The 24,662-nt window shown below is 33.8% G+C and overlaps 1 protein-coding gene across 5 annotated transcripts in view; it reads left to right on the top strand.

The window, feature by feature from the left end:
• CNKSR2 (connector enhancer of kinase suppressor of Ras 2) overlaps window positions 1-24,662 on the top strand; it is a 283,644-nt gene that overhangs the window by 37,321 nt on the left and 221,661 nt on the right. For all 5 annotated transcript variants that reach the window (XM_079122826.1, XM_079122825.1, XM_079122824.1 and 2 more), the window contains exons 2-3: window positions 2,458-2,621; window positions 11,582-11,784. In XM_079122826.1, coding sequence (XP_078978952.1) covers window positions 2,458-2,621; window positions 11,582-11,784 — 367 coding nt within the window. The remainder of the gene's footprint in view (window positions 1-2,457; window positions 2,622-11,581; window positions 11,785-24,662) is intronic.

Here is a 24,662-nt window from a genome sequence, read left to right as displayed (position 1 = left end):
TCTAAATGTAATGTTATATTTTAATACATATATATTTATTTTTAAAAACATATTTCAGTTTTGCTATAGGGAACAGTCCAGTGATAACTTGTAGATATGTTATCAAAAGGGTTTATTGAAGGTGGTGTTCATTTTATCACATAAGGATTTTTTTCTGTGAGAAATCCTTTTGCTGACTCTAGGGTCAAGAATGGATAGACTTTTCTGAGAAACTGGCCTTCTTTTATCTAATGAGGGTTTTAAGCTGTATATGATTTCATTTCCTCTTCATGTTCACTGCCAGACAGTTTCAAGTTTATGTTCTAGTTCTGTTATAGTTCCTTCCACACCTTAACAAGTCTAGTAATCTTCTTTGCTATGGATTTTTTTGTATTACTTTAATTTTGACTCCCAATGTATTACTAACCATATTTCTCTTAACCATATTTTTCTTACATACTTTTATTTTGCACTACTCTACTGAATTTTGTGTGTCTAAGTAACAATCAAATGTCTTTTGGTTCAAAGAATAATTTAATGTTTATTTTAAACCACATCTTTGAGATTTTAAATGGAAAATAGAAAAGAAAATATTTTTGATGTAATGACTTTTGGTATAGTCCAGATGATCAGTATAGAGGTTTGGAAGCAATCCTTTCCATCTCTACCACATTTCTAAATCAGTGTAGTCTTTGAAAGCAGTAATTTGGAATCAGAGTCAGATAAACTTGACTTTAGACATTGACTTGCCATTTATAAACTGTGGAATCCTGGGCATGGTCCCTAAATCTCAGTTATCTTTAAAATAAATATAATGATATACAATTCATAAAATTGTTTTAAGGATTAAATGAGAAAATAATTCTAGTGTTCTTAAGACTTCCCTTTATAATACACAATGAGCACAAAAATTAAATGGAAGACATTACTGCTACTCGGCAACAATGCTTTAGTTTGGAAAGAACAAAACTTTTGAAACCTTAGCCTTTTATAAAATAAATAAATAGAGTAATTGAGAACAGACCCAGAAAAAATTGTCCTTCCTTTTTCTATTTTATTTGGTTTTCTTGAAAATCCTTATGAAAACAAATTGTATACTACTTGCTATAGAGCTACTACTTGCTTGTTGGAAGGTAACTGAAAGATGGCATTGAAGAATATAAAGAAGAGGAGTTTCTCAGGTCAGCACAAACTGTATTGACTTCAGTTATCTAAGAACTGTTTGTGGTTTTTCCTTTCATTCATTTGAATGCAGCCTTTGATTGAATGCCAGTCAGTACTCTAACTGTATTCAATTTATCAGTGTCTGCTGGCATGAAATTTAGTCCTTGCTAGTTTTAAAAAATTTTTTCTACATGGGAAGCCTTCACTTTCTTATTTCTCAATCTCTCCTCATCCCCATATGCTGTTTGACTTCTATTTCTATTGTTCTGATACTGTTCTGACATAAAGAACTGGTAATCTTTCCTCAGAGTATTTTCAGTCCCTATCTTATTGGGATGCTGTGTTGCATTTAACACTTGTCTCACTACCACAATACATTGGTCCCCTCTGATTCATTTTTATTCTCATTCTCAGATGTTCCTCTCTGTAGCCATCCCTCAAGTTTTGTTACCCACAATGTCTTTCACCCTTTATACTCTCCCCAGAAAATCCATCCATTTATGTTTTCATTGCCATCACTACTTTTCTAAATATTTCATAGTGTAGTGATCCTTTTGTGTGCCTGACTTGACCTCTAAGTAGTACATTCCTTGAGGTCTGTGTCAGATTTACTGTTCTGTCTCCAGCATACGGGCAGTGTCTAACAAATAGTTTCTTATCTATTCCCTTCTTCTTGGCCACAGAATCTTCCCTTTATAATAAAAATTCTGTCTTGCTCCCTGATACTGTAATTAGTACTGACTATTAACATATGCAACACATACTTATGTTACCAGTGTACTTTTTTTTGGTTTACAACTATCTCATTGAACCCTCGCACAAATCCATAAAGAACTCTTAAACTAATTAGACAAGAAAGCTCTCATCTTCTTAAAACCATAATCTACCTACATCTGTACCCATCTTCTCCTTTACTACTTTTTCATTAAAGATAATGGTTCTTACATATATTTAAATATCTTTGATTCTCTAACATTTTTTTGTTTTCATCACAATTTTAATGGTGTCAACTCTCTAACATCTTTATAGAAAAGCAAGGTTGTTGTTTTGTTTTTTAAGGTAGAAGGTGTTTGAATATAGAAGTCATATATAGGAATATGATGAAGAGACTACTACCACTGTTGTTATTACTATCATTAATATTTTTCTGAAGCTCACATATAGGTTGACAAAGTTGGATGATTGAACTAGAGCAAAGTAAAAATGGACTTAACTTGTAATATAGTAGTAATTAAGAGTTGTTTCCCCCCTGTCCCTCAATTTGTTTGACTCAACTTGTTTTTCATTTGGGCCTTCCATACTTTTATGTTGCAGGTCTTGATGACTGTTTGCAGCAGTATATTAAGAACTTTGAGAGGGAGAAGATCAGTGGGGACCAGCTGCTACGTATTACACATCAAGAGCTAGAAGATCTGGGAGTCAGCCGCATTGGCCATCAGGAACTGATCTTGGAAGCAGTTGACCTTTTGTGTGCACTGGTAAGAACATGAAACTTGTGGACATAACCCTCATTTCTCTTTTTTTCCTTTTATTTATTTCCTCTTTTTCCTTCTCTTCTTTTAATAATTTGTATGCAAGTAGAGGGGAAAAAAATCCCCTAATCCTTAACCAACTAGGTGTGGTATTTCCCTCCTTCCTTGAATTTATTATATTAGTGCCAAATGACAACAAAGCTTGTGACTCACTTGTTGCTATTAGCCATTTAAATTAGAGCTCACCAAGGAAGTTTTCACAGCAGAATTTTGAACACACAACTGACTACAAACAATCATAAAGTCAAATTACTTCTAAAAGTTTTTACTTTGTATGAAAAACACTAATATTATTTTAGAGACTTTTTAAATAATCAAATTATTTGAGTATCCTTTACAACTACATCCAATGAAAATTGAATATTGTACATTATATGGTTACTTTCTTATATTAAAGAGCAAAGCATAGTTAGACAAACATATCCATGTGAAAAAAAACTGCCTGCAAGATGTTGACAGTATATTAGATAATCTGAGAGGAACTTAGAGTTTTTCTACAGGTGAGGTAAGATGACACTAACCTCATTAGTTTTAAATTCTTCCCATTATTTATTAGGGAGTTTGGAATGACACAGAGAAAAAATATGATCGATGCAATATGCTAACCTTGATTTGTAGGAATAAATAAAATAGTTAATTTGTTTAAAATGAAGATTAAAAACTACCTCTCAGTGGTAGTGTAAAAAATAAATGAGATAATATTTGTATGATGCCTAATTCAGTGCCTGGCACACCATACTGATTCAATAAACAGTAACTATTACTGAGATGGTGATGATGAATAAGAAATGAGTAGATAATTAAACAATTCAACATCAATTAGTACACTTAGCACTAAGTTGTCAGTTATGAATTGAGACCTAGTTCCTGTCCTCTTGAAAAACATAGTGGAGAAGAATGACTGACAAATAATCAGTAATTACTAAATAGAAATATAAGCTAAATACAGGAGCACAGAATATAAAATAACTGGATTTGACTAAGAAGTATGCATGTATATTGCAAAACAGATGATATCAAAGCAACCTATGGAGGATGAATATTTACTTAAAGGTGGAGGAAGAAATGAAATGACATTCCAGATAGATAAAACAACATAAAAACAGATATACAGAATGAAGAATATACAGAGTGAGTTTTTAAAACTAGATGCGAAACAATAGCAGAAAATTAGGCTTTAAAAATAGAATGGAGCTAAACTAAAGTGCCTTAATGTCAGAATATTTTTTGCTTCCTATTATGGGCATTGGAGAACCATCCAAAGATAATCAAATACTTTCTTTTAAATGGTAAGTGTCATAGTGGAAAAGCTGGAATGGAATGAGAGAACAATAAGGGAATATTTGAAAAAATCTACATAGGTAATGAGTAGAACATGAACTAAGCATGTGCAACCAAAGTAGAGAAATTCTGGTGAGTGGGAAGGGTCAGGTAAAGGAAGGAGAAAGAACCCATCTTTCTTAGCTACAGAGACAGAAAATTTTGCACCAGTGAAGATAAGCAGTAGCATCAAGAATATATGTAGTGGGAATATAAATTGCACTTTGGGTTTGTTGAATTCAAGGTATCTCTGGGTTATAAAAAAAAGAAATATCATCAGACAATGTGACATACAGATTTGAAACTGAGAAGCATCTGAAGATACAGATTTGTGAATCTCCATTATGTGAAGATTAAATTCATAGAAAAGAGGCTACCCAGGGGGGCCTCTAGAACCTAAAAATAAGAGATGCAGTTTGAAACCTGGGATGGGATGGAAGGAAAGACTTATAGTGACCAGAAAAGCATGAAGACAAAAAAGCATGAACTACCAAAGAGTTGTCAAAAACCATAGACGAGTGTTATTTTCATTAAGGAGCATCAATAATGTCATCAAATTTCACTGAATCCAATAGGATAAGCAAGGGTAAAAGACCTGACTGAAAACAGTTTCCAAATTAAGAGTGAAATCTGAAACCATATTGAATTACACCTCCCAACTTCTTATCTTTACTGTCATTTCCTTAAGGAAATGTTCCTTGATTACTTCATCTGTTTACCTGATCTAAAATAAACCTCCCCTGCCCCTGCTATTCTCACTCTTAAGCCACATTTCATTTTTTAAGTATATATTTTTGGGTGTTTATCATATCTCTTTCACTGAACCATAAGCTATTTGGGAAAAGTGGCATATGCCCATTGAACATGTATTATGTGGCACTAATGATACTCTTAATAATTTTGAAAATGGCAATGCAGGAGTCTTGTCACATGCATCACGTGATAGTTTAGGGATATTTTTATTTACTGAGATAACCTAAATTCAGATCATACTGTGTGCTTGCACTCTGTCTGAATCAGGTTTCAGAAATCATATAAAAGGATAATACTCAGGGTAAGATAATGGACCACAGTATTTTTAGCAGACTAGTCTTCAAGTCTGAGTCAGAGTAGTGCTGAAATTATGATAGAAATAGATTGGAGATGTATATGTGATCTATCAGTTTCCTGTTTGTTATATAACAGTAAAAATTGTGTGTGTTAGAACCCTTTTGGAATTGTGGTAAATCTATATGTATGCTGAGTTTTAATCTTTACTATTTTGGGTTTCAGCACCATAGTGCTGCATCATTTGAATACTTCTTTATGTGGTTGAGGTCTTCTGGAAGTTAACACAGGAAAAAACCTTGAGACTAAATTCTTTAAGTTTTGTGTTTATTCCACATTCAATTGGTCACATTCACCGAAGAGATCAAATGTTTAATTTCCTTTTTACCCCTTCCTGATGGCTATACATGAGCAAGTCAGAAGGGCCAGATATCCTCCAGTTTATGCAGCATGTAAGGCAAATTTATGGGCAGAGAATTTTGATGTATTTCTATATGCCATCATAAAACAAGGAGGTGAGATGCCCATCAGCAAGCTGAGTTGACTAGACCAGGAGTTGTCCTGTCTCTGATTTCCACTGGTCTTTCTACTTCTTCCTTACATGTATTTATTTCTTCTTTCAACAACTACATTTCATGCCCAAACAATGCTACCAATGAGAATATAAAGATGAAAAAAACATAATGTATTCCTGAGATATATGTAATCCATTAAGGAAGACAACAGTCACTAAAAGAGAACATAATTTTTATTTAAAAAATCCCAGAGAAGGAAAGTAAGGATGAGTAGATGTTTGCTGAGCAAAAATGTTATTTAGGCAGAAGAAATATCATGTGTAAACCAGAATTGTGAAAGAGTATAGAGTGGTTGGAGGAAAATGAGAATATTGATTTGACTGGAATGAAGCTGGGAAGTGATAAGAAATAAGGCCCTTGTAAACCTTGTATCACATTATAATTCTTCGCTTAGATTCTGCAGTACTTCAGTTCATAGTAGGCTCCTCCAAGAAAAATACATTTGTCCTTCTCATGGTTTTTTCTTCCCCTTTCTGTTCATAATTTTTTTGTTTTGCCTACATTAGTCTTTGACTCTGAAGTTTCAGTTCCTACTATAAGAAAGACAGAAAAATGATCAAATTCCTTCTGTTTCTTTTAAGCTATGCTATATTCTCATCTGCTCTGTTTCGAAGTTAGTCATGATGGAACATAAATGTTATGGCAATTGATAAATATTAAGGGCTTATTTAGTCATCTGTTCATTCGTGCAGCATATATTTGTTAAACATCAACTATATTGTTTGCACCAAGTTATTCCAAAAAGAAGTGTGTTATTTATGATTTGGATGTATATTAACTCTTTCAAGCTATTATACTACTATTTAGTGTACTTAACTAGAGAACAGTGTTAAGAAGTAAAAGCATAAAATATAATGTATGACCCTTAATTTGTGTTCTGATAATATATTGTTTATTGGAAATTATAAGTGAATAGTTTATGACAAGATGAGTAGTTTTCATTTCATCATTCTTATACTTTTCATATAATGGCATTTTGCATGAAAAATGTGACATTTGCAATTGCTAGGATTTGTTTCTTTGCAACATAATTGCTTGGTTCATTCATCTCAAAACAATTTATTTTCTGAAAAAATTCATTAAGCCTTTTAAGACTCACTCATACTTATAAAGCAGATTATTATAAACCTGAACACCTGCTGCATGATACATTCAAATTAAGAACTTTGAGTAAGATGGCATCAACATTGTAAAATGTGTGGTACCAATTTTGAATATTTTTATTAAGTAGTGAGAATTTTCTGCTAGTATTTAGCCAACTTGGTTTTATAAATTGTTAAATATGTTCCTTTATTTCACTCATAAGCTTTTACACACATATAATTTAAAGAGAAGACCAGTTTGAACTTAGCACCATTTACATTGAGACTAGACTGGCTATGTTGAATCAGTTCTGAATGAGAACCAGTTCCTGACACATGAATTAATGGCCAGACATATGAACACATAGTTAAGTATAGGAGAAACAAAGCAGCTAAGTACATTTCAGGTCCACATTTTGTTTTCTTGAGGTAGTCCTTTCTTTTCTAATAGTAATGCCCCATTTATAACCAATAAAAAGAAAATGTATAATAGATAAACCTGCATGGCAAAAGAGCACTTTTTAGGTTTTTACTTATAGAAGGCAGATACAAATTTGTTTTTACTATTTAACTAATATATATAAAAACATAAAAACTATACATAATAGTGGGGTACCATGTGATGTTTCAGTATATGAATTGTTTAAATAAGGTTAAACATATCTATATTCTCAATCATCTATCATTTCTTCTTCTTTTTTTTAAAATTTTTTTGCAGTGCTGGGGATTAAACCCAGGGCCTTGTGATCTATCATTTATTTATGGTGAAAACATTCAGTGCCATTTTTTTCTAGCTTTTTGTAAATGTTTAGTATATTATTATTACATACAGTCACCCTATTGTGCAATACCACACCAGAAGTTCTAATCTTTATATGGTAGGCAAGGGAGTATTGTGATTTACTGGTGACTTAACAAGTCTCAGTGAAGCATGTACTTTTATGAAAGAAGTAGAAAGAAAATATATTCACAGTAATAGATTTTGACCTATTTAAAACTGAGTTTTGAAGATAAAAATTAACTGGATAGATTAATCTGTCTCCTTTGTTAATATAGTAGCATATAAGCACTTTTATGTAGAGATGAACTTCTAACCTATTTTTGTACTCTTCTAGATTTTTAAAGTATGCTTTTGGGTTATAGATATAACTAATTATATTTGTTAGCTAGTACAAGTATTTTTTGGTTTTGTTTATTTTGCTTTTTGTACAGTGTTGGGGATAGAACCCAGGGCCTTGCATTTACTAAACAAATGTTCTACCTACCACTGAGATATAAGGTCAGCTCTAGAAGTTTTAAGAATTTCCTTCTCTGTTTACTGCTACATATTTTTTGTCTCTTGCCGCTGGATTCCTCTTTCCTCCCCAATTTTACCTCTATTCCATGCAGGATATTTCTTTATGAAGTTTCCAAGTTAGAAGATCTTCTTAGGATATCCTTCTGGATTTTGTCCATAAGGTTTATCTGTTCCCTAATTTTTCAGTTATATTCAAAATAATTTTAATACCTTAAATTTTAAAGTCTTCAAAGTATTTTTACTTGGCTTTCAGATTTTACTTATAGGAAGATTAATATTTTAAAATAATTTTTAGCTTTTCTAATAAATTAGGTGAGATAAAAATACTATATAGGGAGAAATAATTTAATCTTTTATGGAGGCTAACAACTATAGTGAAAGATCAGTTACCAGGTTGATTGATTAAGTTTCCCTGTAATAAACTATTATAATTTAAGCCTTTCTAAATTATTATAATTTGTTCATAAACAAGTGTTTCCTGATTAAATGTATTAATGAAAAATCCTGAAACCCATAATATTTTATGGAAAATGGTTTAAAACGGGAGAAAACTTCTGAAAATATTTTTTAACATTTCAGATATATCATAGTTGACTTAGTTATAAATTGTTTCTATCTAGTCATTAGATAATATCTTTTATAAACTTATGAAGATTCCCTTCTTAATATACCATCAAACTAGATAAAATCTCCTGAATTTTTCACAGATAACCAATGGTCAAATTCAATAGAATTTGAATAGAATGTTCTTTTACTTGCACAAGCCAAATCTTTTAACTTGAGAGAAGAATATTGCAATTTGAATTCATCAGTAAATATTTAATATACTATATTTTCTTTTTAAAAACAAGTCTATGACCCCCAAAAGAATATTCTTTTATATTTTCTGTTACAGCTTTGTAATTATACATAGTAGCTGAGTTCATTCTAACAAACTCATACATGCATGGAATTCAATTTTGGTTCATGCCCCCCCATTTGATCTCCCCTTTATTCACTCCCATTTTTCCCTCCAGTCCTCCGTCTACTTCTCCATTTTCCTTCTTCCGCTCTATTAGAATTCCTTTTGCTCATCTATTTATTTATATTTAATTGGTTCTTTTTACTTATACATAAATGTGAAATTCCCTGTGATATATTTATACACAGAACATGATTTTTAAGAATTCATTCTGCATTACATCCCCTTTCCCATCTCTCCACTCTCCCTCTTGATGTCCTACTTCTACATTGCTATCTTTCTTTTATCTTTATGATACCCTGTCTTCCCCCTTTCCTTTATTTTACTCTAGCTTCTGCAAATGAGAGAAAACATACCACCTTTGAGTTTCTAAATTTGGCTTAATTCACATAGCATGGTATTCTCCATTTCCATTACTTTATCAGCAAGTGCCATAATTTCATTCTTTATTGCTGAGTAGAACTCCATTTTGTGTGTGTGTGTGCATATAAAAGTCTGATTATTCTTTGATGAGAATTTACATTTTTATTAAAATAATATTCTTTTTGGAACAAAAAAAAAACACAAATAACTCAAGTGGGTAAAAGAACTAAAAAGAAACTTCTCCAAAGAAGAAATACAAAAGGTCAACAAATATATGAAAAATATACAAACACACACACACACACACACACATATACCACGATTTCTTAATTCATTCATCTATTGATGGATACCTGTGATGATTCCATAATTTAGCTATTGTGAATTATGCTGCTACAATATTGAGGTGACTATATCACTACTATAGTATACTGTTTTTAGATCATTTGGTAAAATATCAAGGAGTGGGATACCTGGGTCATGTGGTAGTTTCATCCCTAGTGTTTTGAGGAATCTCTATACTGCTTTCCAGAGTGGTTGTACTAGTTGCAATTCCACCAACAGTGTATAAGTGTACCCTTTTCCCCAAAACCTCACCAGTACTTATTGTTTGTATTCTTGATAATTGCCATTCTGACTAGAGTAAGATGAAATCTTAGTGTAATTTTGATTTGCATTTTACTGATTGCTAGAGATGATGAACATTTTTCATGTATTTGTTGACCTTTTTATTTATTCTTTTGAGAAGTCTCTTTTTAGTTCTTTTACCCACTTGTTTATTGAGTTGTGTTTTTTTTCTAAGAAGAATCTTCTTTTAATGAAAACATAAAATTCTCAAAAAATAATCAGACTTTTATTATCATTAAGATTTTGGAGGTAACATACACACCAATTTGATATTTAATGTTTATGCATGGAAGCCTTCCTTTTTTTCTCCTTTTTCCCTCCACTAAGTTCTCTTTTGTTAGATTACCTTAGGAAAATAACCCATTAAATTTCACATAAAGTAGGTACCCACTGGTTATTGGCTAAGACATTTCAATTAAATGGACCATTGCTTCCCTTTTCTATTCTTTGTCTACCACTGTTCTTCAGTTGTTCTGACTATCCTCCTCAGTATAATATTGATACTAAAGAATGTGGTAGATACATCCCCTCGCAGGTGGTTTGGTGACTTACAGTTCCTTTCTAACACTATCTGGTCTAATGCTGAGCACTTTAAGCAAACCATTAACAAAACCCTGTACCTCAGTTTCCTCAAATTTGAAAGGAGGATAAGTCAAACAGTCCTAATACTCTCTGGGTTTTATGATTTACTATACTTTTAATTTTACCTATGACAGTGACATGCATACTGCTAAGGTTTTGATCAATGTCATCCTTTGATCTCATTAACTGCCTTTTCTTAGGGGTGTACTACAACTTAAAATTAGCTGCTTTAAATTTTAATTACAGCTTATGAAAACTTTCCCTGTTTATTTGAGGGAATTCTGTAATCCTTTTCTATTTCAAGATGGTAAAAAGCTTTCTCATATTTATACTTATTTATATAACCCCTTTCAACAATAATATATAGACAAAATATTTAGATTGAATTAATAAATTCAAACTGGAAATCGAAAAGTGAGAACCAGGCAAAGAAGAATACAGATATACTTACCAAAAATGTCTCTAGGATTACATTGGGTGTGCTTCACATTTGACTGGGAGCTAATGCAGCCATGAAAAAAATAACAAAGTTTAGTTCCATAATTTATACTATAAAAAGGAGAGGCTATATTAGTTTCCTTGAAGAAGCCAAGTTTTCCCTGATATTATATTATAAAAGAAACTTTTCTGGGTCATGTAGAGTGCACAGAAAAAAGGTATGCATTTATGTGTAATTTATTTCTTGCTTTTTTACTTTGTTTGTTTATGCTTATTTTCTTAACTTCAGGGAAGCAGAATTTTTCCTAGTATCTAGATTCATGACCTGCATACTGTCTTGCTCTCTCAGACACCATAGTTCCAAGATATAATGCTCCATTATCCCACGTTCACATTAGTGCATAACACATTTTATTATAAGTCCTTTATCTGACATCTCCCCAAACCCTAACTTGACAGTGGGCTCCAATAGGCCAAGAATCCTGTCCTATTCATTTGTAACACTAACATTAGCCCCATTGCCCGTGTATAATCAAGTACTCAATGAATATTTTAGTTAATAAGCAAAATACTAACTTTAAGCATATTTGTTATCTTTCTCTTTTATAATTCAGAATTATGGCTTGGAAACAGAAAATCTAAAAACCCTTTCTCACAAGTTGAATGCATCTGCCAAAAATCTACAGAACTTCATAACAGGAAGGAGAAGGAGTGGTCATTATGATGGAAGGACCAGCCGAAAATTACCAAATGACTTTCTGACCTCTGTTGTGGATCTGATTGGAGCAGCCAAGAGTCTGCTTGCCTGGTTGGACAGGTAAAATGTTCCACGTGTTTCATAAATAACCCCTTCTCAGATAAGAGCTTGAATGTAATATTACTTCCTATTTTCTTTTGAAGGGATTGAACAGGTAGAAGGGTACCTAACAATACATGCCTGATAATGACTCATCACAATATAGGGGTATCACTGAATGGATATTAATATTTTATAAAATTTTACATCCAAATAAGTAGCCAATCAAAAATTTATTTAAGCCAGGCACTGTGGCACATGTCTGTAATCTCAGTGACACTGGAGACTGAGGCAGGAGGATCACGAGTTCAAAGAGCCTCAGCAACTTAGGGAGGTGCTAAGCAACTCAGTGAGACCCTGTCTCTAAATTAAAAGTGCAAGCTAGGACTGGGGATGTAGCTCAGTGGTTTAGTGCCACTGGGTTTAATCCCCGGTGAACCCCCCCCCACAAAAAAAATATATATATATATATTTATATATTTATTTATTTATATATTTGGTACCAGTGATTGAACCCAGGGGTACTAATATATACACACACATAAACATAAAGAGATGATCCTAAATTCAACCTGAGTACTAAGTTATGTTATTAGCTTTTTGGTAATTAATAGCATAGTTCTTTGCATTATAACATCATTAAAATTTAATTCTCACAGTTATGTAAATCCTGCTTATCCATCGTTGAAAGTAATTACATTTTAAATAAGTACATTTTAAATGTTTTAAATGTTTTACCAGTGGTTAGTAAATAAAATTTGGCTTACTCCTTAAGTAATATTAAATTGTTTGAGATGCTTCTCAATAATCAGACAGCTTAAAGAACACATTGATTTTAGTTATATCTTATTTTATTATCACCTGCCCTATAATTATAAATTTTCCCAGTCTTGATTTTTCTATTTAGTAAATTCCTTTATGTTTTCTTTTTACTCTAGTATTAAGAAAAATGGATAGTTAGAATGATTATAGAATATATAAAATCATAAGTGCTTTTCAATATTATAGAAGTCTCTGAGCCTTTATTGTATTATTAATTTTTATGCTGGTGTTCCTTTTATCATCTAATAAGATGCTCTTGGTAAATGTTAATTCACCTACATTAACAAAAACATATAGGTGTACCTACACATATACAAAAAACACACACATAGCAATCTATGGATCAGTCAGTGGTGTTTTGTGTTTATTTTTTATTTTGATTCATTGTACACAAATGGGGTACAGCTTTTGTTTCTCTGGTTATACGTGAAGTAGTGTCACACTGTTTGCGTAATCATACGTGTACATACGGTAATGATGATTGTCTCATTCTATTATTTTTCCTTCCCGACCCTCATTTTCCTCTATACAATTCATCCTTCCTCCATTCTTGCCTCCCCCCCATTATATGTTATCATCCACTTATCAGAGAAATCATTCAATCTTTGGGTTTTTGGGGATTGGCTTCTTTCACTTAGCATGGTATTCTCCAACTCCATTTACCTGCAAAGGCTATAATTTTGTTCTTCTTTATGGCTGAATAATATTCCATTATGTATCTGTACCACAGTTTCTTTATCCATTCATCTGTTGAAGGGCATCTAGGTTGGTTCCACAATCTAGCTATTGTGAATTGAGCTGCTGTAAACATTGATGTAGCTGTGTCACTGTAGTATGCTGATTTTAAATCCTTTGGGTACAGGCCAAGTAGTGGGATAACTGGGTCAAATGGTGGTTCCATTCCAAGTTTTCTAAGGAATCTCCACACTGCTTTCCAGATTGGCTACTCCAATTTGCAACCCCACCAGCAATGTATGAGTGTACCTTTTTCCCCACATCTTCGCCAACGCCTGTTGTTGCTTGTACTGTTGATAATAGACATTCTAATTGGGGTAAGATGAAATCTTAGGGTAGTTTTGATTTTATTTCTCTTATTATTAGAGATGTTGAACATTTTTTCATATGTCTGTTGATTGCTTGAAAATCTGCCTCATTCAATAGTCTCAAAAGAAATAAAATACTTGGGAATCAATCAAACAAAAGAGGTGAAAGACCTCTACAATGAGAACTACAGAACACTAAAGAAAGAAATTAAAGAAAACCTTAGAAGTTGGAAAGATCTTCCATGTTCTTGGATAGGCAGAATTAATATTGTCAAAATGGCCATACTACCAAAAGTGCTATACAAATTCAATGCAATTCCAGTTAAAATCACAATGACATTCCTTATCAAAATAGAGAAAGCAATCATGAAATTCATTTGGAAAAATAAGAGACCCATAATAGCCAAAGCAATCCTTAGCAGAAAGAGTAAAGCAGACCTTCAACTATACTACAGAGCAATAGTAACAAAAATAGCATGATATTGGCACCAAAATGGACAGGTAGACCAATGGTACAGAATAGATGACACAGAGACATACCCACATAAATAGAGTTATCTCATACTAGACAGAGGTACCAAAAAAATACTATGGAGAAAAGATAGCCTGTTCAACAAATGGTGCTGGGAAAACTGGAAATCCATATGCAGCAAAATGAAACTAAACCCTTCTCATCCTACTCAAAACTCAACTCAAAATGGATCAAGGACCTAGGAATTAGACCAGCAACCCTGTACCTAGTAGATGAAGAAGTAGGTCCAAATCTTCATCATGTTGGTTTAGGACCAGACTTCCTTAACAGGACTCCCAAAGCACAAGGAATAAAAGCAGGAATCAATAAATGGGATAGATTCAAACTAAAAAGCTTTTTTTCAGCAAAGGAAACACTCAACAATGTGAAGAGAGATCCTAAAGAGAAGGAGAATATCTTTGCCACATGCACTTCAGATAGAGCACTAATCTCCAGAATTTATAAGGAACTCAAAAAACTTTACATCAAGATTACAAATAACCCAGTCAATAATAGGCTAAAGAAATGAGCAGACACTTGTGTTTATTTTTTGGGAAGAGAAATGGTGACAAAAAGCCTGAAGGAAATAATTTAAGTCATCTATTTGGCCTCTATTGCTGCAAAGGTTCTCACAGTGCATATTTTCTCTTATATCATACCACAGTACTTAATTAAATCAAAGAGCATTTGACATTTTTACTATGAAAATGAAATAAATACTTGAGGGTAAACAAAAAGAAAAATTAAGTTAATTTTAAAATCTTCTATTGAGACTTCTGTAAATTAAAAAAGGAAGCCGAAGTTTTTATTTTGAAGATCTTTCACAGAAAAGTCCAGCTCCAGGCTGTCTTGCCTTACTGATGGTGCTTTAACAGCTTACATTAAGAAAATGAAAAGGGAAAGAAAAGCTGAAAGAGCAAAGCAGAATAAAGAAACAAAATTCTTTGTCATTCATTTGTACTTTATGGAAAAGGCAGTGGGGAGTTGCTTAGCGTTTTTATTGTATTCATGTCTATGAATTTCAAAAATGACTTGGGATACATGTTGAAAAAGATTAGAGAAGAGTAAACTAGAAGAAGGGAAACCAGTTAGAACTTTTTTTTGTTTTTACTTTTTAGGAAGTAATCATGATGCTACTACTGATGGTGATACTAATGCTAACGTTGATGGTGACAACATCTGTGGGGCACAGATACCTCCAAACATACTCCATTTGGTCAAAACAAGGCAAAAAAAAGGATGTCTTCATTTTACATATAGGAAAACTAGAACTTAGGGAGGTTAAGTCCAAAACCAAATTGTAAGCAAATGAAGGAGCCAAGAGTCATTTCGGAAAGTCTAAATACAGGAATTTATTTGTTCTGCTTTTGATTGAAATTTTAAATTTGAAAAGCAGTTATGAGAATGAAAGAGTTATTTATGCAGATAATAAGACCCAGTGACAGGTAAAATCTAGAGAGTAAGGGAAAGGGAGATATTGGAATCAATAAGAATTATCTGAGTTGACTTACCCAGTGGATGGTGGTATTCTTATCAAAATAGAAAGGTTTAAGGATAATATAAAAATAGATTCCATTTGTTCTGCTCAGTTTTCCATAATATTTAGACCTTCTAATACATTATATGACTTATTTTTAGGTATTAAGCTTATTATTTTCATCTATCTACTCTTTTATATATGCTTCACGAGAGCAGGAATTTTTGATCTGCTTTGTTTATTGATATCACAATTATCTAGAAGAATTCCTAGAGTAGATCATCTGCTGCAAAAAAATATATGTCGCTGGCTCTTTGCAGTTCCAAAATCCGTGGATATTTGTCACCGCCTGCAGCAACAACTTTCACGGGTCTTATGGGTGGTGGAGTGGAAACTGAGGCACTTCTATCTTTCTCTTTAGTGCACTGCTTTCTTGCTTGTTTATAGAGGATAGAGGAAATGAGGTTTACTTGCTTTGAGAGGAGAGAGAGAGACTTTGCTTATCAGAGAGAAAGAAACTTTGCTTAAGAGAGACCTTGAGAGAAGGACAGGCTTTGCTTAGAACTTAGAGGAAGAGGCTTGCTACACCTTAAAGTCCTGCATCCTGTGAACTAAGGGTACGTCTACCTAAGGTGCCCTAGTGATGCGTCTCAGTTCTCCGTTCTACGATCTGCCTTCCGCCGCTGCCTGCTAGCTGCTGTGCCGTTTTTCCCTACTAGCTGCTGTCGCGCGTTTCCTAGCTGCTTTCGTGTTTGAGTCTTCTTCTACTACTTTTCTGCTAATGGCTGCTGTAGCGTGTTTTTCCCTCTGGCTGCTGTCGCGTGTGTGTCCTTCTTCTCCTGCTATTCTTTTGCTAATGGCTGCTGTCTCTGTTTCACTCCGCCTATGCTTATATCACCTCCAGGAGGCGGAGAGCAGGGCCACGCCTCTTACGCAAAGATTAGGCCAGACGCTCGGAGCAGGCAATTAGTGCTCGAGAACACATGCACATACATTGTGTGCATGGACGAGAAAATCACCTGAGTGTGCTTATGTCAATTAACCTCCTCGCTGCTGATGTGATCAGGCGCCATCCCGGCGCTGCCAACATGGCCCAGCCCCCAACAAATATATGTATATATAAAGTTTTTTGGTACCAGAAATTGAACCCAGTGTTGCTTAACCACTAAACCACATCCTCAGCCTTTCTTTTATTTTTTTTTTTTTAATTTTGAGACAGGGTCTCACTAAGTTTCTCAGAACCTCCCTAAATTGCTGAGGCTGGCTTTGAACTTGGAATCCTCCTGCCTCAGCCTCCTGAGCCTATGGGATTACAGGCATGTACCACCATGTTAGGCTCTCAAAAATATTTTTGAATAGAGAGAGAAGTTGAGAGTGACATCACTAAAGCGATGTCAATGAAGAGTTTGAAGGACACTCCAAACAATATATAATAAATTCAATCTAATGATCGAAAAGAAAAAGACTTCTGAGAAAAAAAGAAAGTAATCAGTAGGTTCAGATGCTGAGAGATTAAGTGGGGTAAGGAATCAAAGTGCTGGATTAGGGAATCAGAATATGACTTTAGTTGGTTGGAAATTAAAGGTAAGTGAGAACTCCTGGAAAAATTTTTCTATTAAATGATTTTTACTTCAGGATAGTTTTATATAATACTAACTTCCCCTTTTCACTGATTTTTAATCTTTTAGATTAAAAAAAGGAAAGAAAAATGATAGTGCCACTAGTATATTGGGGAGCATATCTTTGCTTTCTCCTCTTTTCTGGGTTGGATGAAGATTATCTTAAGTGCACCTTGGCTTATATAAATTTCAGAAGGTACAAGGTACTGAGATCACTTTAAATATAATAGAATTTTAGGGCATGTATGAGGCCCTGGGTTTGATCCCCAGTACTGCAATAAATGAATAAGTGAATGAACAAATTAAACAGAATTCTCTCTGTAACTGGGCCAGATGAAAAGTTTAGGCATTTTTTCCCCAACAAGTGGTAAAGACTGTTAGTAGAGATTCTTAGCAGACATGTGTTTAAGTTATATTTTTACTCCTTTCAAAGAAGCAAAACGTTTTCTAGGTAGCAGCAGGAGTGCCAGCTAATACTCCACATCTTCTTTCAGTATGCTTGCAAACTTTATACAGAAAACAAAACACTCTAACTAAATGCTAGGAAAACCAAAAGAACAGTGTTCTCCCTGACTATTATTGTGAATCCCCCAAATACATTGTGATGTAGTACAGTCTCAGCTCTGCCCCTAGCCCTTGGTAATGACCCATAGCCCCTGTATTTTTATTTTCTTTTCAGAATAAGAATGAAAGATTTGCAGAATTTGAAGTGCTCTTCAAAACACTAATGTTTTATAATTGATTGATCTTGTTAACCTAAGCCAAGAGTAATATTTCCAATATATTTCCCTTGATCTAATGTTAAAGAATAAACACTAAAAATTGTTACTGACTTATGATTTAAGTGCCTACCTCTTCTCTAAAATATTTACTTAATGTTTTTATTTATTTCATCTTAAGTTCTAGAAAATAATTGTCTTTATGCTTTCTTTATGTAAGGTAAGATTACATCATGTCTTTTTAAATTTTTGCTTTCTTTTGAAATTTAAATACTTAGTTATAAAATGTCCAAAAAATGATGCTGACCAAAATTTCTTACTATTTTTGTTTGTCAGTGTAGATTTGACTGACTTTGGAAGTTTTCAAATGGCCACTGCAATTGAATTTTGCCAAGTATTTGATATTTATAACTTTACTCTTTTCATATGCAACATGCTGTAATTCCTTAGTTGAAGAATAAAATTTTATCTGTTTAAAATGACTGTTTTGATGTTGAACAACTAGTTTTGCATTTAAAGAGTATTAGGATTTTTTAAAATTTATTTTTATTGTAAACAAATGGGATACATGTTGTTTCTGATTATACATGGAGTAACAGCATACCATTTGCGTAATCATACATTTACATAGGGTAATGATGTTTGATTCACTCTGTTATTTTTTCCTTCCCCCAACCCCTCCCACCCCTCTTTTCCCTCTATATAGCCCCTCCTTCCTCCATTCTTGCCCCCCTCCCACCCCCCCATTATGTGTCATCATCCGCTTATCAGTGAGATCATTCGCCTTTTGGATTTTTGAGATTGGCTTATCTCACTTAGCATGATATTCTCCAGTTTCATCCATTTGCCTGCAAATGCCATAATTTTATTATTGTTTATAGCTGAGTAATATTCCATTGTATATATATACCACAGTTTCTTTATCCATTCATCAATTGAAGACATCTAGGTTGGTTCCACAATCTGGCTATTGTGAATTGAGCAGCTATGAACATTGATGTGGCTGTATCTCTGTAGTATGCTGATTTTAAGTCCTTTGGGTATAGGCCAAGGAGTGGGATAGCTGGGTCAAATGGTGGGTCCATTCCAAGTTTTCTAAGGAATCTCCACACTGCTTTCCAGAGTGGCTGCACTAATTTGCATCCCCACCAGCAATGTATGAGTGTACCTTTTTCCCCACATCCTCTCCAACACCTATTGTTGCTTGTATTCTTGATAATCACCATTCTAATTGGGGTGAGATGGAATCTTAGTGTAGTTTTGATTTGCATTTCTCTTATTACTAAAGATGGTGAACAGTTTTTTCATATATTTGTCATATATTTCATATATTTGTCATATATTTGAATAATATATTTCATATATTTGAAGAAGATCTACAAGATCTTCTTCTGTGAAGCATCTGTTCATATCCTTAGCCCATTTGTTGATTGGGTTATTTGTATTCTTGGTGTAGAGTTTTTTTTTTTATTTTTTTATTTTTTTTGACATTGTTATAATCCAATTTATTCTGGGGGATTTAATCTTTTTTTTTTTATTGTAAACAAATGGGATACATATTATTTCTCTGTTTGTACATGGCGTAAAGGCATACCATTTGTGTAATCATAAATTTACATAGAGTAATGTTGTTTGATTCATTCTGTTATTTTTTCCCTTCCCCCCACCCCTCCCACCCCTCTTTACCCTCTATACAGTACTTCCTTCCTTCATACTTGCCCCCCTCCCTAACCCTAACTCTAACCCTAACACTAACCCTTCCCTCCCCCCCCATTATGTGTCATCCTCCACTTATTAGCGATATCATTCGTCCTTTGGCTTTTTGAGATTGGCTTATCTCACTTAGCATGATATTCTCCAATTTCATCCATTTGCCTGCAAATGCCATAATTTTATCATTCTTTAAGGCTGAGTAATATTCCATTGTATATATATACCACAGTTTCTTTATCCACTCATCAATTGAAGGGCATCTAGGTTGGTTCCACAGTCTGGCTATTGTGAATTGAGCAGCTATGAACATTGATGTGGCTGTATCTCTGTAGTATGCTGATTTTAAGTCCTTTGGGTATAGGCCAAGGAGTGGGATAGCTGGGTCAAATGGAGGGTCCATTCCAAGTTTTCTAAGGAATCTCCACACGGCTTTCCAGAGTGGCTGCACTAATTTGCAGCCCCACCAGCAATGTATGAGTTTACCTTTCTCCCCACATCCTCGCCAACACCTGTTGCTTGTATTTTTTGATAATCGCCATTCTAATTGGGGTGAGATGGAATCTTAGGGTGGTTTTGATTTGCATTTCTCTTATTACTAGAGATGTTGAGCATTTTTCCATATGTTTGTTGATTGCTTGTAGATCTTCTTCTGTGAAGTGTCTATTCATTTCCTTAGCCCATTTGTCGACTGGATTATTTGAATTCTTGGAGTAAAGTTTTTTGAGTTCTTTATAGATTCTGGAGATTAGTGCTCTATCTGAAGTATGATTGGCAAAGATATTCTCCCACTCTGTAGGCTCTTTCTTCCCACTGCTGATAGTTTCCTTTGCTGAGAGAAAGCTTTTTAGTTTGAATCTATCCCAGTGGTTGATTCTAGCTTTTATTTCTTGTGCTATGGGAGTCCTCTTAAGGAAGTCTGATCCTAGACCAACAAGGTGAAGATTTGGACCTACTTTTTCTTCTATAATCTGCAGGGTCTCTGGTCTGATTCCAAGGTCCTTAATTCATTTTGAGTTTAGTTTGGTGCATGGTGAGAGATATGGGTTTAGTTTCATTCTGTTGCATATGGATTTCCAATTCTCCCAGCACCATTTGTTGAAGAGGCTATCTTTTCTCCATTGCATATTTTTGGCCCCTTTGTCTAGTATGAGAAAATTGTATTTATTTGGGTTTGTGTCCATGTCCTCTATTCTGTACCATTGATCTACCTTTCTATTTTGATACCAATACCATGCCGTTTTTGTTACTATTGCTTTGTAGTAGAGTTGAAGATCTGGTATTGCAATACCCCCTGTTTCACTCTTCCTGCTAAGGATTGCTTTAGCTATTCTGGGTTTCTTATTCTTCCAGATGAATTTCATAATTGCTTGCTCTATTTCTGTAAGGTACGTCATTGGGATTTTAATTGGAATTGCATTGAATTTGTATAGCACTTTTGGTAGTATGGCCATTTTGACAATATTAATTCTTCCTATCCAAGAACATGGAAGATCTTTCCATCTTCTAAGGTGTTCTTTAATTTCTTTCTTTAGTGTTGTATAGTTCTCATTGTAGAGGTCTTTCACCTCTTTTGTGAGATTGATTCCCAAGTACTTTATTTTTTCGAGGCTATTTTGAATGGGGTAGTTTTCCTAATTTCTCTTTCTGAAGATTCATCACTTATGTATAAAAATGCGTTGGATTTATGGGCATTGATCTTGTAACCTGCTACTTTACTGAATTCACTTATGAGTTCTAAGAGTTTTCTGGTGGAATTTCCAGGTTCCTCTAAATATATAATCATGTCATCAGCGAACAGGGATAGTTTGAGTTCTTCTTTTCCAATTCGTATCCCTTTAATTTCTTTGGTTTGTCTAATTGCTCTGGCCAGAGTCTCAAGAACGATGTTGAATAGAAGTGGTGAAAGAGGGCATCCCTGCCTTGTTCCAGTTTTTAGGGGGAATGCTTTCAGTTTTTCACCATTTAGAATGATATTAGCCATGGGGTTAGCATAAACGGCCTTTACAATGTTAAAGAATGTTCCCACTATCCCTATTTTTTCTAGTGTTTTGAGCATGAAGGGGTGTTGTATTTTATCAAATGCTTTTTCTGCATCTATTGAAATAATCATGTGATTCTTGACTTTAAGTCTATTGATATGGTGAATTACATTTATTGATTTCCTGATGTTGAACCAACCTTGCATTTCTGGGATGAAACCCACTTGATCATGGTGCACTACCTTTTTAATATGTTTTTGTATGCGATTTGCTAAAATTTTGTTGAGAATTTTTGCGTCGATGTTCATTAAGGATATTGGTCTGAAATTTTCTTTCCTTGATGAGTCTCTGTCTGGTTTAGGTATCAGGGTGATATTGGCTTCATAGAATGAGTTTGGGAGGGTTCCCTCCTCTTCTACTTTATGGAATACTTTGAGAAGTATTGGAATGAGCTCTTCTTTAAAGGTTTTGTTAAACTCGGCTGAGAACCCATCTGGTCCCGGACTTTTCTTTGTTGGTAGGTTTTTGATGACTTCTTCTATTTCAGTACTGGAAATTGGTCTATTTAAATTGTTTATGTCCTCCTCGTTCAGTTTAGGCAATTCATATGTCTCTAGAAACCTGTTGATGTCTTCGAAATTTTCTATTTTTTTGGAGTATAGATTTTCAAAATAGCTTCTAATTATGTTTTGTATTTCAATCCTGTCTGTTGTGATATTTCCTTGTTCATTCCAAATTTTAGTGATTTGGGTTTTCTCTCGTCTTCTCTTTGTTAGTGTGGCTAAAGGTTTATCAATTTTGTTTATTTTTTCGAAGAACCAACTATTTATTTTGTCAATTTTTTGTATTGTTTCTTTTGTTTCAATTTCATTGATTTCAGCTCTGAGTTTAACTATTTCCTGTCTTCTACTACTTTTGGTGCTGGTCTGTTCTTCTTTTTCTAGGGCTTTGAACTGTAGTGTTAGGTCGTTTATTTGTTGACTTTTACTTCTTTTATTAAATGCGCTCCATGAAATAAATTTCCCTCTAAGTACTGCTTTCATAGTGTCCCAGAGATTTTGATATGATGTTTCTTTGTTCTCATTTACCTCTAAGAATTTTTTAATTTCCTTCCTAATATCTTCTGTTATCCATTCATCATATAATAGCATATTGTTTAATCTCCAGGTGTTGGAATAGTTTCTGTGTTTTACTCTTTCATTTATTTCTAACTTCAATCCATTATGATCTGATAGAATACATGGTAGTGTCTCTATCTTCTTGTATTTGCTAACATTAGCTTTGTGGCATAATATATGGTCTATTTTAGAGAAGGATCCATGTGCTGCTGAGAAGAAAGTTTATTCGCTCTTGGTTGGATGGTATATTCTATAAATGTCCGTTAAGTCTAAATTATTGATTGTGTTATTGAGATCCATGGTTTCTTTGTTCAATTTTTGTCTGGAAGATCTGTCCAGTGGTGAGAGAGGCGTGTTAAAATCACCTTGTATTATTGTGTTATGGTCTATTTGGTTTCTGAAATTGAGAAGGATTTGTTTGACATACATGGATGAGCCACTGTTTGGGGCATAGATGTTTATGATTGTTATATCTTGCTGATTTATGCTTCCCTTAAGAAGTATGAAATGTCCTTCTTTATCCCTTCTGACTAACTTTGGCTTGAAGTCCACATTATCGGAAATGAGAATGGATACTCCAGCTTTTTTGCTGATTCCATGTGCATGGTATGTTTTTCCCCATCCTTTCACCTTTAGTCTATGGATATCTTTTTCTATGAGGTGAGTCTCTTGCAGGCAACATATTGTTGGATCTTTCTTTTTAATCCAGTCTGCCAGTCTATGTCTTTTGATTGATGAATTCAGGCCATTAACATTCAGGGTTATTATAGAGAAATGATTTGGTTTCCCGGTCATTTGGTTCATTTTTAAAATTTTGTTTATTTATTTGTTTGACACAACTTGTTTCCTCCTTTATTTGACAATTCCTTTAGGAAAATTCCTCCCTTTGCTGATTTGCTTCTTTGTTTTTCATCTCTTCCTCATGGAATATTTTGCTGAGAATGTTCTGTAATGCTGGCTTTCTTTTTGTAAATTCTTTTAGCTTTTGTTTATCATGGAAGGATTTTATTTCATCGTCAAATTTGAAGGTAAGTTTTGCTGGGTATAAGATTCTTGGTTGGCTTCCATTTTCTTTCAGGGCTTGAGAAATGTTGTTCCAGGCCCTTCTAGCTTTTAGGGTCTGGATTGAAAAATCTGCTGATATCCGTATTGGTTTCCCCCTGAATGTAATTTGGTTCTTTTCTCTCACAGCCTGTAAAATTCTGTCTTTATTTTGTATGTTAGGTATTTTCATTATAATGTGCCTTGGTGTGGGTCTGTTGTAATTTTGTGTATTTGGAGTCCTATAAGCCTCTTGAACTTGATTTTCCATTTCATTCTTCAGATTTGGGAAATTTTCTGATATTATTTCATTAAATAAATTGTTCATTCCTTTGGCTTGTTTCTCTAGACCTTCCTCAATCCCGATAATTCTTACATTTGGCCTTTTCATGATATCCCATAGTTCTTGTAGATTCTGTTCATGATTTCTTACCATCTTCTCTGTTTGTTCAACTTTGTTTTCAAGGTTAAATATTTTGTCTTCAATGTCTGAGGTTCTGTCTTCCAGGTGTTCTATCCTATTGGATATGCTTTCTATGGAGTTCTTAATTTGGTTTATTGTTTCCTTCATGTCAAGGATTTCTGTTTGGTTTTTTTTCAATATCTCTAACTCTTTATTGAAATGATCTTTTGCTTCCTGTATTTGCTCTTTTAACTGTCGATTGGTGCAATCATTCAATGCTTGCATTTGCTCTTTCATCTCATTGTTTGCTTCTCTGATCATTTTAATTATGTACATTCTGAACTCCTTTTCTGTCATTTCTTCTGCCATGCTGTCATTGGGTTTTATTGATGTAACATCTAGATTTGATTGCAGCATTTTCTTTCCTTGTTTTCTCATATTGTTCATGTATCAG

This window comes from Sciurus vulgaris (assembly GCF_902686455.1).
Source record: "Sciurus vulgaris genome assembly, chromosome: X".
NCBI lineage: Eukaryota > Metazoa > Chordata > Mammalia > Rodentia > Sciuridae > Sciurus > Sciurus vulgaris.
Note: the sequence above shows the minus strand (reverse complement) of the source record. Positions and strands in the feature narration are given on the sequence as shown.